This window comes from Barbus barbus, assembly GCF_936440315.1.
Source record: "Barbus barbus genome assembly, chromosome: 28".
NCBI lineage: Eukaryota > Metazoa > Chordata > Actinopteri > Cypriniformes > Cyprinidae > Barbus > Barbus barbus.
This window is the reverse complement of record NC_136756.1, coordinates 15,007,596-15,025,378: the sequence shown is the minus strand read 5'-3', so window position 1 is coordinate 15,025,378 and position 17,783 is coordinate 15,007,596. Positions and strand designations below refer to the sequence as shown.

General features: G+C 35.2%; 2 protein-coding genes across 5 annotated transcripts; one reads left to right on the top strand and one right to left on the bottom strand.

The window, feature by feature from the left end:
- The first annotated feature begins 383 nt into the window (after window positions 1–383).
- Window positions 384–12,740, top strand: LOC306848503 (beta-ureidopropionase-like). Its single transcript, XM_079383097.1, has 10 exons — window positions 384–572; window positions 1,583–1,754; window positions 1,868–1,955; window positions 5,260–5,354; window positions 6,408–6,569; window positions 8,806–8,975; window positions 9,053–9,134; window positions 9,681–9,723; window positions 11,397–11,551; window positions 11,734–12,740. Exons 1-10 carry the CDS (start codon window positions 469–471, stop codon window positions 11,812–11,814), a joined length of 1,152 nt encoding a protein of 383 aa, XP_079239223.1. The 5' UTR covers window positions 384–468; the 3' UTR covers window positions 11,815–12,740.
- On the bottom strand, window positions 12,666–17,562 carry LOC306848504 (protein GUCD1-like). 4 transcript variants are annotated; one of them, XM_079383098.1, is made up of 6 exons: window positions 17,245–17,562; window positions 16,786–16,867; window positions 16,542–16,707; window positions 16,179–16,270; window positions 14,854–15,095; window positions 12,666–14,023 (listed from the first exon to the last, which is right to left on the bottom strand). In XM_079383098.1, the coding sequence occupies exons 1-6, from the start codon at window positions 17,318–17,320 to the stop codon at window positions 13,932–13,934; spliced, it is 750 nt and encodes a 249-aa protein (XP_079239224.1). In that variant the 5' UTR covers window positions 17,321–17,562; the 3' UTR covers window positions 12,666–13,931. The 4 variants fall into 4 exon arrangements, with proteins under 4 accessions (XP_079239224.1, XP_079239226.1, XP_079239227.1 ...); XM_079383100.1 differs by having other exon boundaries at window positions 14,915–15,095; XM_079383101.1 differs by having other exon boundaries at window positions 14,969–15,095.
- Between the last annotated feature and the right edge of the window lie 221 nt (window positions 17,563–17,783).

Below are 17,783 nucleotides of genomic sequence, written 5' to 3'. Positions count from 1 at the left end.
ATGACATTTTAAAATATATTAAATTGTAACACAATATCACAGATTTTACTGTATCAAATAAATGCATTTATTACAATAAATCCTACTGACCCCAAACTTAGGCCTATATTTAACATTTAGATGTAACTTAATGCGTTACGTTTTGTTTTTTTTAATTGTCCATTGTTGAATTACATTTAAAGAGATTAGCTTTGCATGACTATGTAAGAAAATGTCTTTATGTAAAAAAAAAAAAAAAATGAACAACCCCAGCTACAGAAATGCATGAAACTAAAACGCCTACAGGTCATACATTTGGTCTGAAAACTGTTCTGTCTTGACTTGATACATGTAGGGAACACTTGGACTCTCTGTCGTGAACAGATTGCATAAGAGCTGGAAAGGTAGAGCTGGACATGGTCTAGTTAAATAGTAGCCTAATGTGAATTCACTCTGTCTGTGAACTGAGCACGAGGACGGGAGCTCAAAATGTCTGGGAAAGACTTTGAATCGCTAGAGAAGGTTCTGGAGAGTGTTGTACCTGAGGCTGAACTCAGAGAAGTCAGAAGACTGCTGTTCGGAAAAGAACTGAAGTAAGTTCCAAACGCGCGTTCACAAGAAGATGAAGACTACAAATCCCAGAGCTCAGTTATGACTGGAGAGAGCTGCGATGACGGCTGATAAATTCATATACTTTTATTTGAATATGAAGTAGAGTGAAACTAGGTACATCTGAAGTAATTAAGGAGATTCACGTTCAAACTGTTAGCATTTATCCAAACGTAAGAGACTAGATGTTTAGTTCATAACATCTAGGTTGAAACTGAGTCAATGATTTATGGTGGACTTTGGCCACAAAGGGTCTGGGAATATCGTTGTTGTCGACAAAAATCTTACAAGCTCTAACTTTATATGACGATATCATTCCCCATGTCCCATAAATAGATATAGGCACCTTTTCCTTGGTTAACGAAAAAATAAAACAGTACATAACGTTGAACTTTATATGAAAACAGCCAAACAGTTTGTCCGTTCAAGCAAATTAATTCGTGCATCGTGTAATTGTAATTGTAAAATAATTGTAAAATTTTGTGGTTTTGCTCATTTATTCAGAAAATGTTTTGTCAGAAACCTGGAAAATTTGCCTCAGATATAGAGGCAACTTAAATCTAAAAACACTTAGATAACAGACAGAGAAATACAGTTTAAAATACACTCATGAAAAAATAACCATGGTTTTACTACAAATAAAACCATTTAAACCATGCTAACCACAAATAAACTACACTGACCATAATTTAACCATATTGAAATTGTGGTTATTTGAGTGGCAATCAATATGCCAAAAAAAAATCATGGCTACTACACTTTTGCTATAAATAAAATAGCTAGTTAATTTTCGCAGGGGTAGGCTACATAGCACTGCTGGTAGTGGAAATCATGTTTGGGTGTTCTCTGTACATTCTTCTTGCACTGGCCCATTGTTTACATACAAACTTATCTGAATGTATCTTTGACCATTACAATCATCCCTGCTCTTCTCTATTTGATTGTAGACGTTATTGAGCGTATGGCATTTCTAATTGTAATACATGCATTTCAGGAAGCTGAACCTTCCCCAGAGTGCAATAGAGGCTGCAGTGGAGCAAGATTTTGATCTGAAGGGTTATGTGTTTGAGGCTTCTCCAGAGCAGCTCAGACCACCCAGAACTGTCCGCGTGGGACTCATTCAGAACAAGATAGTCCTACCCACTGATGCTCCTGTACTTGAACAGGTGAGAGAACAAAGTACACAGTGCATATAAGGAATTGCCAGCTGGCCCTTATATGTATTATCCATCTGAGTTCATCACACTGTTGGCTCAGTATTCTCATTTTGCTTTCACAGATCACAGCTCTGCACAAGCGTGTGGGGGAGATGGTGGAGGTGGCGGCCATGTGTGGGGTCAATATCGTCTGCTTCCAGGAAGCCTGGAGTGAGTACACAAAAACACACAAACACAAGCATGCATCTAACTCTCTTTCCACTGAATTCATCACTCTCCAACTGCAGCAGGAATATATACAGCTCTCGGGTGTCATGTGAAGTTTATTTTCTTTTTTGTTAAATACATGCATATTATTATTATTTTTTTTTAATTGGCTAACCTTGTTATTGGTGTTTTAATTAATCAGACCACACTTTTGAACAATATTAACAAGCAAAACTTTTGAAGGTAAATTTATATTACGTAATTGTTCACCAAAATGTATTTATTTATTTATTTTCACAACATTCCTAGTTGACAAAAATACTGACTTTATTGAACATCCTGAATTTAGGCTATATGAATGTATTCAGTTCAAAATGTGTGTGTATATATGAACATTTTATTATTCATAAATGGTATTAATTAAATGGTTATAAATTAGTGCTGTCAAATTGATTAACCGTGATTAATCGCATCCAAGATAAAAGTTTGTGTATACATAATATACAGTTGTGGTCAGAATTATTGAAACCCTTGGTAAATATGATCAAAGAAGACTGTGAAAATTAACCTGCTTTTTTAATACTTTTGATCTTTTATTTAAAAAATTCACAAAAAGCTAACCTTTCATTGGATAATAAGAATTTAAAATGGGGGGAAATATCATTATGAAATAAATGTTTTTCTCAAACACACGTTGGACACAATTATTGCACCCCTAGAAATTCTTAAGAGTAAAATATCTCTGAAGTATACTCCCATTCATATTCACAATTTTGAGCACTCTAGGGTGATTATGAACATGAAATTATCCAGCCATGGCTTCCTGTTTCACAGAAATATAAATAGGAGGGAAAACAAAGCCCAAATTCCCTTAATCATCCATCACAATGAGAAAAAACAAAGAATATATTTCTGATGTGCAGAAAAAGATAATTGAGCTTCATAAATTAGTGAAGTGGCTTTAAGAAAAGAGCTAGAGCAGTGAAAATCCCCATTTCCACCATCAGGGCAATAATTAAGAATTTCCAATCAACAGAAAATGTAATGAAACTGCCTGGAAGAGGACGTGTGTCTATATCGTCCTAATGCACGGTGAGAAGGAGCGTTTGAGTGGCTAAAGACTCTTCAAGGATCACAGCTGGAGAATTGCAGAAAATAGTTGAGTCTCGGGGTCAGAAAACCTTAAAAAAAAATTGTCAAACAGCCCCTACATCACCACATGTTGTTTGGGAGGATTTCAAGAAAAATTCTCCTCACTCATCCAAAAACAATCTCCAGCATATTCAGTTATCAGACAGGACTGGCACTTCAAATGGGACTGGCTTCTATGGTCAGATGAAACAAAAAAATGAGCTTTTTAGCAGCAAACACTCAAGATGGGTTTGGTGAACACAGGGATAAAAAGTACCCCATGTGTACAATGAAATATACTGCTGTTTTTTTAATGTTGTGGGCCTATATTTCTGCTGGAGGTCCTGGACATCTTGTTTAGACACATGGAATCATGGATTCTATCAAATACCAACAGATAAAAAATCAATAAGTGACTGATTCTATTAGAAATCTTATAATGGGCCATGTTTGGATCTTCCAACCGTACAATAGTACAAACACAAACCTCAAAAACAACACAAAAATGGGTCACTGAGCACACAGCCAAGCTTCTGCTGGCCATTCCAGTCCTCTGACCTGAACTCTGTAGAAAATGAGTGATGTGAACTGAAGAGAAGAAGCACCGTCATGGAGCTGTGAATCTAAAGGATCTGGAGTGATTCTGGATGAAGGAATGGTCTCTGATCTCTTGTCAGGTGTTCTCTAACCTCATCAGGCATTATAAGAGAAATCTCAGAGCTGTTAAACTGGCAAATGGAGGTTTAAAAAAGTATTGAATAAAAAGGTGTCGTTAATTGTGACCAATGTGTATCAGAGAAAAACATTTATTTCATAATGATATTTCCCCCCATTTTAAATTCTTATTATCCAATGAAAGGTTAGCTTTTTGTGAATTTTTTAAATAAAAGATCAAAAGGATTAACAAAGCAGGTTAATTTTCACAGTCTTCTTTGATCATATTTACCAAGGGTTTCAATAATTCTGACCACAACTGTATATGTGCTGTGTATATTTATATGTATATATAAATACACACATACATGCATGTGTATATTTAAGAAGAATATGTATCATATAAATCATATATAAATATGAATATATATATATGTAAATATTTCTTAAATATATAGATGTATGTGTGTGTATTTATATATAAATATACAAAGGACACACACATATATTATATAAACAAACTTTTATCTTGGATGCGATTAATCAGTTTGACAACCCTATTATATAATATATAAAATATGTAATACATAAACATTTCTGAGCAATTTAATGTTTAATCTTAAGTAATTAATAACTACTTAACTTTCAGATTTTTACAGTTCACTTTAAGAGTCCTGTGATGTAATTAGTCTTTCAATGAATATATATATAATATGATTAAAATCTGCATGTATCATATTTCTAAATTAATTGAAAACTATTTAAAAAAATAATTTTAGATGAAGAATAGCATGCCACACATGATCAACGATCAATATTTAGTCACAAACATATAACGGCTTTCTATATCTATTTCCTGTTGTCCTCTTAAGCAATTACTGAGCTTATTTATGAGCGTATGGATCGGAAGACTTCTTGGCCTTCAGTGACGTAACATGCCCACGAAGACATCAGCGGAATCTGGTTTACATCAGCAGAGCGCAGCAGGACGGTAGTGACGAAGTTTCAGCTGCGCTCGCAGTTTGTCTGTTTGTGTTGGCCGTGGCGTGTTGTAGGGATGCTAGCTGATGAAAGGGAGTCTCATGATCCAATTATAAATTCTCCAGGCATCCCAAAGGTCATTCAGTCCCTCTGGGTCTCAACAGGTCTTTTTGCCCAGGCTTGAACCCCCTTTAACCACCACCCCACGTAAACCTTTGACCCCTGGGCTCTGACTTCCTGTGTTTCCATGCAAATCTACGAAGCATGTTTGCTTTGATAGTAGTCATTTAAAAATGCCATGTAAACAAATAATCATTTCATCCTGCTCTAAACAAAACAACAACTGCTAATGAAAAATAAGACCATAAACTTATCCACTGTACTCCTCATCCTCCCTCTCAGCAAGCAAAACAAACTTTTATTGGACACCAAGGAGAGTCAATTTCGATAGTTTGAACTGTCATAAATAAAAATCAGTTCTGGTAATAGTAAATTCTTTCATGGAAATCATTATTTTTTTCCCTGTGTCCTTCATCTATAGCAATGCCTTTTGCATTTTGCACACGAGAGAGGGAGCCCTGGACAGAGTTTGCCGAATCGGCCGAGGATGGGCTTACCACACGCTTTTGTATACAGGTAAGAGTTAAAGAAATGGATGTCTTCATGTAAAAGCTACGATCATCCTTTTCTATAAAGCATCACCTCTAGTCAAATATTTAACCTCAGTCCACTGACTGATTATTTGTTCGCTCCTCAAACTCAAGACGAGGCTGTATGTTAGCATGGACTGAATGGTTTTATTCTCTTGTGCCCATTGCAAAGGGAGTTCGTTTTGATATAGGGCATGTTTGTTTTAACTGGTGTAGTGCTGTGCAGCTGCTTTAAGGCTGGTGATTTGTTAATGGATGTAGCAGGATGTTAAGCCCACAGAGGGGACGGGGACATACTGACCACGACGAGAGCCATAGGCCGATGAGCACTGCGGCACGTAACTGTGGAATCTTCTGACACTGAACTCTGAGGAATTACATGGCCTTTGACCGATTACAGAGAAACTGCGTCTATGCTTTCACGAATATGTCCTAAAATGACAGTTCTACAATCAATAAGGGCTGTAGTATTTATTTATGCACTTTTTCCTGTTTAGTGTATTTTTTTCATCATGCAGATTCTTCAAGACCACTAGAGATGATACAAAAATGTCTATATAATAACAAAATATATAAATAAATAATATAAATAAAAGCATAAAATAAAAACTCCATGGTTATACAACTTTAATGATATCATAATGAAGAGTAAAAAGCCTCACTGAAAAAAATTGAATTCTGAAAAAGGAAACTATTTTAAGTAGTTTGAAATAATCTTTTGTTTTAATTATAAATATTAAAATATTTTGACATTTTATTAATGTTTTTTTCAAAACTCTTGGCTTATTAATATTTGAAAAATGTTTCATCCAGCAAATCAGACTCATGTTGTGAGAACAGCGTGCAAAATAAAAAGATAAAAAAACAGGAAATTAGAGCTATCACTGTGTGTCAAGGTCAGTAAGTCTCTTAAAATATTAGATAATTTAGCCTTTTTACGGCAAGGCAAAGTTAGCTCAGGTTAAAAATGAAATGTGGTTCTTCTTTCTGCAGTCACTTCTAATGCTGATACCACATGTGCTGGATTTTCATTTTGTAGCTGGCTAAAAAATACAACATGGTGGTGGTGTCTCCCATTTTGGAGAGAGATGAGATCCACGGTGGAACATTGTGGAACACTGCAGTGGTGGTGTCCAATAATGGCAATGTTCTAGGCAAGTCACGGAAGAATCACATTCCCCGTGTGGGAGACTTCAACGAGGTCGGTGTCACCCTCTGCATAACACTCAAACAACTGTCAGTGTGAAAGAACACAGCTACAGTGCCACTCTATATTTAGATTAATAGGTATCATCACTTGTTTACATTAAGCTAACATGAGTTAATTAAGCTGTAAATGAAATATTAATACAGTGCAGTTCAAAAGTTTATGTAAAACCTGAATATCATGTTCTCCAGGATTCTTAATCCAGATCATCTTGAGCTCCAGTGGAAACAAGAACATCTGACTGTCTGTACAAAGTCACATAATTACTTATTTGAATAGTGACCTAGAAATAGTGCATAATCTGAAATATTTCTTTTTTTTAGGTTTTATGTTTTTAAGAATCGTAAAACTTTATTTTCAGGTTTAAGTGACAAAAATCCCCACATTTTTTAACCCCTCTGTACACGTAGTTATCACTACATAAGCATTTATATGTCTTATTGGATAACTAAAAAGACGTTCAGTGCAACGACTATAGAAATTCTTGTTATCAGAGATTTGTTCCAGCATGTTGGGTGTCATTTTTCAAAAATTTTCAGGTTAAACGAGTTTGTGTGTTTGTGTATCTGCAATACATGATCTGTGGGCCCTCTAAGTGGTTGAGAATGGTTGATTTCTCCCCATGCTGTGCTGTTGATCAGTTTCATGTTGTGCCTTTGATCCATTCCACACTGTGATAATGCTCAATTCAGGAAATGTGCCCACTCTCTTTTCCTGGAACACAAGCTTGAGTGTACTTGCAGGAACCAGATGGCAGAGATGGCTCAATTCTGTTGTTTTCAGTAAAATTAAGGAGAATTTTGCTGCCATCTATGCTGATAAACATCAGTGTTGGAAAAGGTTTACACAGAAACTCTTCTGAGAATCCAACTCAGCCCTGCATGTATTTCCATGCTGCATCGATTGCGTGAAATTAAACTAACATCACAAACTATGGCCACAATCTAAAATACAACATACTGTATATTATGTCTTAATCTTCTCAAAAATGGATGCAAAGATATCACATATATACCGATGACAGCTGCTAAAACACAAGCTTATCTCTCATGCAGTCTTTACAGTTGCTGAATCTTACATATCCTAACACATGCCATGAGTGACAGGTGATTTAAAATAGTGTGCATTATTTGGTGTTAATCTATCCCACCTTTCCACAGTTCCAACACACAGATTTTGTCAAAATTGTTCTGAAGAAACCATTTATTACTCCCCGCTTATTCATCGTGTTAAAATGAATGAATTTATGAATATATACACACAAAGCAAAAAGATCACCAATATGTTTGAAAGACTAACAATTTCTTAGGACTAATCAACTTAATTATTTAATAGTTCTAAAATAATTATTTCAGGCACCATTATTCATTATTCAGTAATGCTTAGTATACAAATATCTGTTGAATAAACAAAATAATAAAACCTTTGTGACCTACATGCAACACTCAATTATCAGTGCCCGTTTGATACATAATCTAGTGAATCCACATTATCCTCATCTCTGCTTAATACATTATTACATTCAGATCTGTTCATATGGTAAATATGGGGGTATGTGGGATCTTTTAGAGCATTAACCTTTTGATGCATATTGTCCACTACAGTGGAAAGACCTCAAAATGGGACGTTATATTCAAACCACTATGGGTGGCCTTGCCCATAATTTTTTATGATAGTGGTCTTGTTAGTGTTATTTATGGTGACATAAATTCAAAATTCCTGTTGATAAGGTTGTATCCCATGTGGTATCTTTTATTGGAGTGCAGATTTGTGCAAGAAGAATAGTAGTAGATCTTAAAGGAATAATTTACTCAAAAATGTAAATGTACTCACCCGGAGACCATCCAAGATGTGAATCGGTTAGTTTCTTCATTGGAACAGATTTGATTTAGAGGAATTTATCATTACATCACTTGCTCACCAATGGATCCTCTGAGTCTGCAGTGAATGGGTGCCGTCAAAACGAGAGTCCAAAACACGGATGAAAACATCACAATAATGCACTGCTAACCCACACAACTCCAGTCCATCAATTACTGTCTTGTAAAGCGAATAGCTGCACGTTTTTAATAAACAAAACCATCATTAAGATGTTTTATAACTTCAAACTGTTGCTGTTCTGGCCAAAAAAAAAGATGTTTTAAAGTTAAAATGCCTTTATGATAGATTTGATTTTAAACTCTCATTGTTTTGGTATGAAAAGCTAAAACTGAATTGCATCCTTGTCCAGTCAACATATTACATGGAAGGGAACACCGGCCACACTGTATTCCAGACACAGTTTGGAAAGATTGCTGTTAACATCTGCTACGGCCGACACCATCCTCTCAACTGGTTAATGTACAGCGTACATGGGGCTGAGATCATCTTTAACCCTTCTGCCACAGTTGGATTACTCAGGTATCGTGTTGTACTTGTTTTATGGGAATAACGCAGAGCCCATATTCCATTGTGCTGATGCTGGTTTTGTGTTATAGTGAACCAATGTGGCCGATTGAGGCCAGAAATGCTGCCATCGCAAACCATTGCTTCACCTGTGCCATCAACCGTGTGGGAACGGTATGTGCCACCTGTTGGCCAATAACTGTGCCAAAAATTATTTAAACATTCTTAAAATCAAGTAAATTATCCAATGCTCTTGAGTCTAAAACATACACAGAGATTCTCAGGAAATGTCCTGCTTGCCCCAACTATGCACTGTTTATACTGTGATAATATCACAACCACAACTGAAGTAAACTATATATATATATGAACTAATATGATTAGATAAGCACATGCTAATAATTTAAACAGGATTATAAATCAATCTGCAAATAATGTTACACAGATGAAAAAACAAGTTGAGCGCTTGCTTTTTTTTCTGTGGCTCTGTGGAGTCTGGTCTCTGTTAGTGGTTATAATGTCTTGGAGGGATGACTTTTATTCTCAGAGGTAGATACAGTAAACCAATTATCTTCAAATTGGCTTAAATGGGAGTTATTTCGACAGTCTGTTATGCAGCCTCACATATGAAAGCGTTGGAGGTTCAGATATGTTTTCTTCTGCCCTCTACTGCTGATTTCTGGGTATTATTGAGTCTTGATATAGAACTGTCTTTTCCAGGAGTATTTCAAGAACGAGTTCACATCTGGAGATGGAAAGAAAGGTATTTATCCATTTATTGTGAACATGCATGTATTTGCGTATGTAAACTTGTTTTCTCTTGCTTGTGACTTGCACAAAAGTAAAGGCCAAAAGGTCCGTTAATCATGTATGTATGTTTGGGGTCAGTAAGATTATTTTTTAAAGAAATTAATAGTTTTATTCAGCAATTATGCATTAAATTGACAGTAAGGACATTTATAATATTACAAAAGATTTCTATTTCAAATAATTGCTTTCTGTTCAACCAGGAATCCAGAAAACATATATATATATTTTACAGTTTTTACTATAGTACTATTTTAAATATGTAATTAAAGAAAAAAAATCATATCTACCCCAAACTTTTGAATAGTGTACATAATAGGATTCCTTGTCTTCTGTTAGTCAAGCAAACAGATAGCCACGCCCCAAACTCATGCCATTGGTTGAGCCAGTGTTTAAACTACAAATTGCTTAGATTGCATATCAATATGAATATCCCAGAAAATTGCACATATCACTTTTAATGAACTTAAAATTTATAAAGTCTGAGCGTAATGGAGACATTTCTCGTAAGTCATTCATACAGCAGATGGCACTCTCGGCCTGAAAATTAAATATAGGTCAAAACCTAAAGATCATTCCCATCTGTATACATATTTGAGTTCACCTGTCTCTTTCCCAGAGCTTAGTGTCTCTGTGTCAGCGTATAAAGAATCAGCGTATCTGCATCAGTGGCAGGCTGAGGACAAGGGAGCTTGTTCAAAGGTGTCGTGTTCCTAAAGCTCTGGTCTGTCAGGCTCTGTTCTCGCTTTCAGCCCTCATTACTGTTGCATATGCCTTCAACCTGAGCACAAAATCCCTCTTTGCTGTTTTACATGTGAAGCCTCTATGTAACATGACCAGGGTCACACAGACATATATGAGGGGCATTTGTCCATGAATATTTGTCCATAATCATACAAAATATGATCTAAATAAAAATAAGAAAACAAATGTTTCTCTTTTCCAACAAATGATCAGTGAAACGAGGTGCTCATCCTTCAGAAAATGTTGAACATTAGCCTCAGGTGATGCAACTAGATATTATATGAGGTTTCATTTTAAAATTAATTGTCTATGAGGTTTGCATGTTTAAAACTGACATGGCATGGATAAAAATGGACAGATAAAATATTAAAACAAATAATAATTTATGCCAAGATGGATAATTTGACATTAAATGGTGTAGTTAATAAACGTCCATTTAAAATTTTAAGGTCAGTAATATATTTTAAAGAAAATAATATTAAATTGATTAAAAGTGAGCATGAATGCATTTATAATGTATCCTGAAAGAATCTTGAAAACAATTTAGCATTGTTTCCACAAAAATATTAAGCATTACAACCGTTTTTAACAAAGATTCATTCTTAAGCACCAAAATCAGCAAATTAGAATGATTTCTAAAGTAACATGTGACACTGAAGACTGAAGTAATGATGCTGAAAATTCAGCTCTGCCATCACAAGATTAAATTACATTTTAAAATATATTCAAAAAGAAAAAAGCCATTTTAAATGGTAATATTTCACAATATTTTTGATCGAATAAATGCAGCCTTGGCAAGCATATAAGACTTTTTTAAAAAACACCACAAACTTTTAAATGGTAGTGTGCATTTATTATATGATTTCTGGTTTGTCTGATCTGTAGCGCACCATGATTTTGGCCAATTTTATGGCTCCAGCTATGTAGCTGCACCTGACGGCAGCAGATCCCCAGGATTATCCAGAACCCGTGATGGCCTGCTGGTGACAGAGATGGACTTGAACCTAAATCGCCAAGTTGCAGACAAATGGAATTTCAAGGTAGGATTAAAAAAGACTATCACTACATGTTCAACTTTGCATTTTCTTCAGAAAGATATCATCATCATCATCATCAGAGAGAGGTTTAATCCCTTAGACAAAGGTCACTGTATGACTTTTCACATCCTATAGATAGTGAATAAGCATCTGTGTGCCATTCACATGTGTGAATCTCTCTGTAGATGACTGGGAGGTATGAAATGTATGCAGAGGAGCTCAAAAAAGCCATCCAGCATGACTTCAAACCCAACATTAAGGAGTGAGCTTATCAGGAAAACATGAGTGCCAAAAGCCCTTGAGAGGAACCGCACTTTCAGCTGAAAGCCATGCTTGGCAGATGCAGGAGAACCACATTATATATTATAGATCAGTCCTTGAACCTCTACTTGAATTTCCCAAAATAACTTATATAATTTATCATTTCATTTTTCAGTGTTGGGTGTAACTAATTACTTAGTTACTGTAATTTAATTACTTTTCTCTTGAAGTGAAGTAAGGGATTACTCTTATTTTTTCTATGTAATTGAACTAAATACTGTGTACTAGAACATTTATAAACAATACAATAGTGGATTTAACATCAAAATGTAAAGTCTAACCTTAAAATACATGCTTTTTATGTACTCTTCTCACTTTAAATACTTTGGTGAGTTAATAAATATATTGGTAACACTTTAGTATCCAGTTCTCACTATTAACTTGTTGGTTATTAGCATGAATATTACTAGGATATTGGCTGTTTATTATTACTTAAAAAGCACATATTAATTTCTTGCTCTGCAAGACCTTATTCTAAATCCTTAATCCTACCAAATTCTTAAATTTAACAACTACTTTACTAAGTATTAATAAGCAGTAATTAGGAGTATATTGAGGCAAAAGTCATAGTTAATAATTAGTTAATAGTGAGAATTGGACCCTTATCTAAAGTGTGTCAGGATTTAGAAAGTTATTAGTTATAAGTAGTAAAATACTTTTTGGAGAGAGTAATTTATACAGTAATCTAATTACACTGTTGAAAATGTAATTAGTAACTAGTAATTAATTACTTTTTTAGAGTAACTTACCCAACACTGTCATTTTTAAGGTCAATAATGGAAGGATGCATTTGAATAAAATACAAATCCAACTTTTATTTAATTTCTGAAATGCAACTATATATTTAATAAAAAATAAAGTTTGCCATATCAACATTCCTTATGTTCTTTAAAAAAAAAAGCACAAGCTGATGTAATTGGACACCTGATGTCTTAAAAATCAAAGAAAAAAAACAACAAATTAACATTTAACCTGAATGATCAAGGATTAAATAACAATTATGGCTGGTGGAATAACATAGTGCAAGCATTTCATTTGTCAGCCATTATGTCAAAACCATCGACGATTGAATCATTTGAACCACTGAGCAGGCGTAGTATGTTTACAAGATAGCAAACAGCGAAGCGTTCACAACACTGTGTTCAGACCTTTTCAAACGGTGCACAACACCTGACGGTAAAACTCTAACCCTAGTGTTCCTGTTCTCTCTCGGAGGAATTAATCAAGTGTAGGTACTATGAATTACGCCAACATAATATAATCATGAGAATTTAACAACGTAATACAGTAAATTACACAGAAACCGGTCTAATACTGTACTACTGCTATGAGCGAGTTTAAAACCATTAGTTACTTCATGATCACGGTTTCGCAGTTCAGAGTCGCCCACAAAGCAGCAAAGGCTCTCTTGCTACTCTACATGAGGTCATGACAGATGTCCAGGTGATTTTGTTCTCGAGGAAACCCCTGGACAAGTGAATCTACACATATTGCACCTATGAAACTTTTTTCCCCCCGACAGTGGGATATAATTTAACATGCTGGAGTCATCAAATCTTACCTGAGTTTTTAAAAACAGCTTTTCTCTTTTACAATAATTAAAACCTTTCATTGTATTAATTAAGTGGCTTCCAAGAGAAAAATAATAAAATGAAAAATCAACACAACCCCATGATTTTGCAAGGTTACCCTGAACAAACACAAAGTCTCGATCTTTACATGAATGGAAAAACATTATGTACACTCCTCCTCCACCTCTTATAGTGGCAGAGACTATGTAAATCATAGATAAAAAAATTCAAGTCCACATCACAATAATGATGAGTTACATATAGCATTCCCCTTTCCTTTCTGTGTGAATATTTCATTCTGTGGCCAATGTAGCACCATAGTAATGCTTTGTGCGATGCTATAGCTCTAATGAAGACCATAGCCAGAGGTGACACATACTACCTGCTATTGGCCAGCAGCACTGGTTCCTGTTGGCAAAAATGCTACCCAGCCAACCACAGTGGATACAAAAGGTGTTTTGAATGTTCTTTCCTTCAGAAGCTGTCAAGACTCAGCCGTCTTTGTAGATGAACAGAATATCCTCGTCAGTTCCGTAGCTTCTTCTGGCCTCCTCGAAATTACTAAAGCTTGTGCAGCACACACCTGTCAGTCAAAGAGATAGGAATATATGAGACATTTTTAATGTGTAAGATTCTGTATTATCATTAGGAATACTTTACCCAAAATTGAATATTTCTGAGACGTACACAAGTTTGTTTCTTCAACAGATTAGGAGAAGTTTAGCATTACATCACTTGCTTATCAGTGGATCCTCTGCAGTGAATGGGTGCCGTCAGAATGAGAGTCTAAACAGCTGATAAAAACATCAGTAATCCACACGACTCCAGTCTGTTTAAAGTTAAAATGCCTTAATGATGGATTTATTTCATACAAACACTCAGCTTTTTACTTCAAGATGTTTATTGGTGGACTAGAGTATTACTCGTGGATTATTGTGATGTTTTTATCAGCTGTTTGGACTCTCATTCTGACGGCACCCATTCACTGCAGAGAATCCATGGATAAGCAAGTGATGTAATGCTAAACTTCTCCAAATCTATTCTGATGAAGAAACAAACAATCTACATCATGGATGGCCTGTGTAATTTTTTTTTAGCAAATTTTCATTTTTGGTTGAACTATTTATTTAAAAAATAACCATAATAAACACTATAATAAATAAGGCTGTTGGGTCTAAGGTAAGTGGCCTCAAAAAAGTATTTGGAAATGTAAAAAAATAATAATAATTATTTGAGTATTTAAAGTATCCAAGTATTTTTATTGAAATATTAGAATTAATATTTATTTATATAATTATTATGTATTTAACCATTTAAACCCTGTGTGTGTGTTTTTTGTTTTTTTTTATGTTTTGCATTAACAGTGTGCTTGTGCGGTCTTTAAGAATAATGCCAAAACTTCACAATACATACGGTCCGAGTAGGCAGGGTTGTTGTAAAAGATGCTGTCAGTTTTACGGTTAAAGCCACACACCACCACAAAGTGGCCCTGGTAATCTGGCTTCCTGCAAAAGCACTTCTGACCCACAGGTAGGAAACAGCAGTATTTGACAGGCGTGGAGCACAGCTCACACACCAACACCACTGCGTTGACCAGCACGATGGCCACATGACCCTGCTCCAGGTGGCTCTGGATCTCCTGAACCGTAACAGAGCTACAAGAGAAAGATGTGATCAGATTTATTCATGCAGTTTACTGGAATATGTTTTGATATAATCTTGAAATGAAAACTTCTGATGTCACAGAACTATAAATACACGACTATTAAATTAAATTTGATTCCGTTTTTTCTAAATGAATGAAAAAAAAAGAAAAACTATGATTTTTAATAGATTTTAAGCATCCATATTGTCCAATTAGTAGAGAATATGTATGTGTTCAAGCCAATGTAATTTGCATTTAATAAAAGCTTTTTTTAAAATAAGTTAAATGTAAAAACGTAATTGTAAAAATAGGAGCTATGCATAATTAAAGAAACACTCCACTTTTTTTGGAAATAGGCAAATTTTACAACTCCCCAAGAGTTAAAAAGTTGAGTTTTACCGTTTTTGAATCCATTCAGCCGATCTCTGGGTCTGGCGGTAGTACTTTTAAGCTAATTTTAGCATAGATCATTGAATCGGATTAGACCGTTAGCATCTCACTCAAAAATTACTAAAGAGTTTCGAGAATTTTCCTATTTAAAACTTGACACTTCTACAGTTACATCGTGTACTAAGACTGACGGATTATCGAAACTCTTTGGTCATTTTTGAGTGAGATGCTAATGGTCTAATCCGATTCAATGATCTATGCTAAGATAAGCTAAAAGTTCTACCGCCAGACCCGGTAAAACTCAACTTTTTAACTCTTGGGGAATTATAAAATGAGCCTATTTCCAAAAAAAGTGGAGTGTTCCTTTAAATATACAGTATTGCCAATAGTAATACATTCCAAAAGTTCAATATTATGCATGGCCTTTTGACCAACCAGTTTCCATGACTTTTCCAGTTGCGCCTAATAACTGCATAGAATTTTATTTAGTACAATCTTTGTAATATGATTTAAAAATGTTTATTAAACATAAATGTTAAATATTTGTTTTTAGGTTGTTTTTTAAAAACTACTGTATTCATTTCCATGATTTTTCAAGCATGGAATTATTTTTTTATACATCCATATTTTCAATTATGATGCACAAAGTGTCAGTATGCACCACAAATGAAAAAAAAGTGTGTGTTAAATGTGGAAACCTCACCATTTTTTCACCAGGACTCCACTGCTTTCAGCCTTCAGAAATAGTTCATTCACCCTGTCCTCCTCTGTATCAAAATGCTTTTTGTAGAAAGACTAAAATCAGAACACCACATGAAATGGAAAAATTATTTAGATGCCAAGGTGATCACTCTTGAGTCTGAACTGATCCTCTGATTAAAATTACAGCTTTTTTTACAGCAAATTATATAATTACATAAAATCAAGAATATTAATTATATAAAAGGCCCTGACTAATGCCATTTTCTTGTAAAAATGGACTGAAACGTGATGCATGTGACACTTAGCTTGTACTCTATCTGCAGTGATCATGACTGTATCACATGATTTGAAAAACAGACAGCACCTGGTTCCTGAAGCCCTTGTCCACACCGAGCGTCTGTGTGCAGAAGCAGTGTCTGACCCCTAGCTTACACATGAGATAAGCCAGGTCAATAGTCCACACGCTCTCCGTAAACTCCAAGTCCAAACACGCTCTCTGAAATTCATCCTCTCTTATTGGATGTAAATACCTGTGCACAAAAACAAGAGTTTAAATATTTACCATAAGAGTAACTGTGCATAATACATCACTTAGTATTCATACTTACTCTAGTACCATTCTCGAACAGGCCAAGCCACAATCCCAGTGGTACAGCTGCCGGATGACCGGTACATTTAACATCACATCATCTGGCAAAACAAGGTCAGACAGGAAGCTGGTAATGTCATTCAGCAGCTTTTGATCCAATCACATTATCTTAAGTTGCATTACCAGGTTGTATTAAAGATACATTAGTTTTGGTTGTTAACTGAGGTGTATAAAACCATTATGTTTTATTTTATTAATATAAAACAGAATAAATAAATAAAAACAGGTCAATAACAACTTGGAAGAGTTATACACACGCAGCATGAGGATAATGTATGAACTGCTCATTTAAATTCAATATATCCGGGTTGAGTATTTTGTATATTAGAGAAGGGTCATTGATTATAATGCTAGTTAGTTCACACAGTTTCCAGCCATCTAAGATGTTCCGTTTAAACGTAATTTATCACAAACTCACCGTTCATGATGCAGTCGGTGAATGTCTCTCTATGTTGTTGTGTTTCAGTGATGTTTAAAAGCAGGGCTTGATTCATGAAGCTTGTCTGCTAGCGAGGTTAGCCGGACAGCTGTTGCCCTCTTGTCCTCCACATAGGACTCGCTAAAATCTGTCCATCTTCAGCTCACTGAAAACTATTTACGAACTGTTAATGAAAAGCGTTGAAACAGCTACAAACGCGACTTGTTTAGCCCACGCCTTGTGGTTTTTCCCAGGGATGACCGTTTCACTTCCTCTGTGTCAATCCAAACCACAGTCAGCGTCGGCGCATCGAAAACAGACGGAGCTGCGCCCTCTGCTGGCACGACGACAAAGTGCACTAAAACTCCACCTCGATTCCACAACAATAGTGACGAACTAGAAAATGTATAGATTTTTTTTTATGAGAATTCATAGGCATCACAAATTAAACATACCTTTCCCAGTAATATAATCAATAAACCCATATAAGTAATAAACCCGTTTAATTAAAGTTCCCCAAGATGAGTAAATACAAGTAT

What these genes read in the sequence shown, in the direction of transcription:
- LOC306848504 (XM_079383098.1), bottom strand. Translation starts at nt 17,320, where the DNA reads ATGAATCAAGCCCTGCTTTTAAACATCACTGAAACACAACAACATAGA. An exon ending in GGAGTCCTGGTGAAAAAATG is followed by an intron (nt 15,096 to 16,178) that starts GTGAGGTTTCCA and finishes TTTCTCTTGTAG; the next exon opens with CTCTGTTACGGTTCAGGAGA. An exon ending in CAACCCTGCCTACTCGGACC is followed by an intron (nt 14,024 to 14,853) that starts GTATGTATTGTG and finishes TTTGACTGACAG; the next exon opens with GTGTGTGCTGCACAAGCTTT.
- LOC306848503 (XM_079383097.1), top strand. Translation starts at nt 469, where the DNA reads ATGTCTGGGAAAGACTTTGAATCGCTAGAGAAGGTTCTGGAGAGTGTT. An exon ending in CTGCTTCCAGGAAGCCTGGA is followed by an intron (nt 1,956 to 5,259) that starts GTGAGTACACAA and finishes CTTCATCTATAG; the next exon opens with CAATGCCTTTTGCATTTTGC. An exon ending in ATCTGGAGATGGAAAGAAAG is followed by an intron (nt 9,724 to 11,396) that starts GTATTTATCCAT and finishes TCTGATCTGTAG; the next exon opens with CGCACCATGATTTTGGCCAA.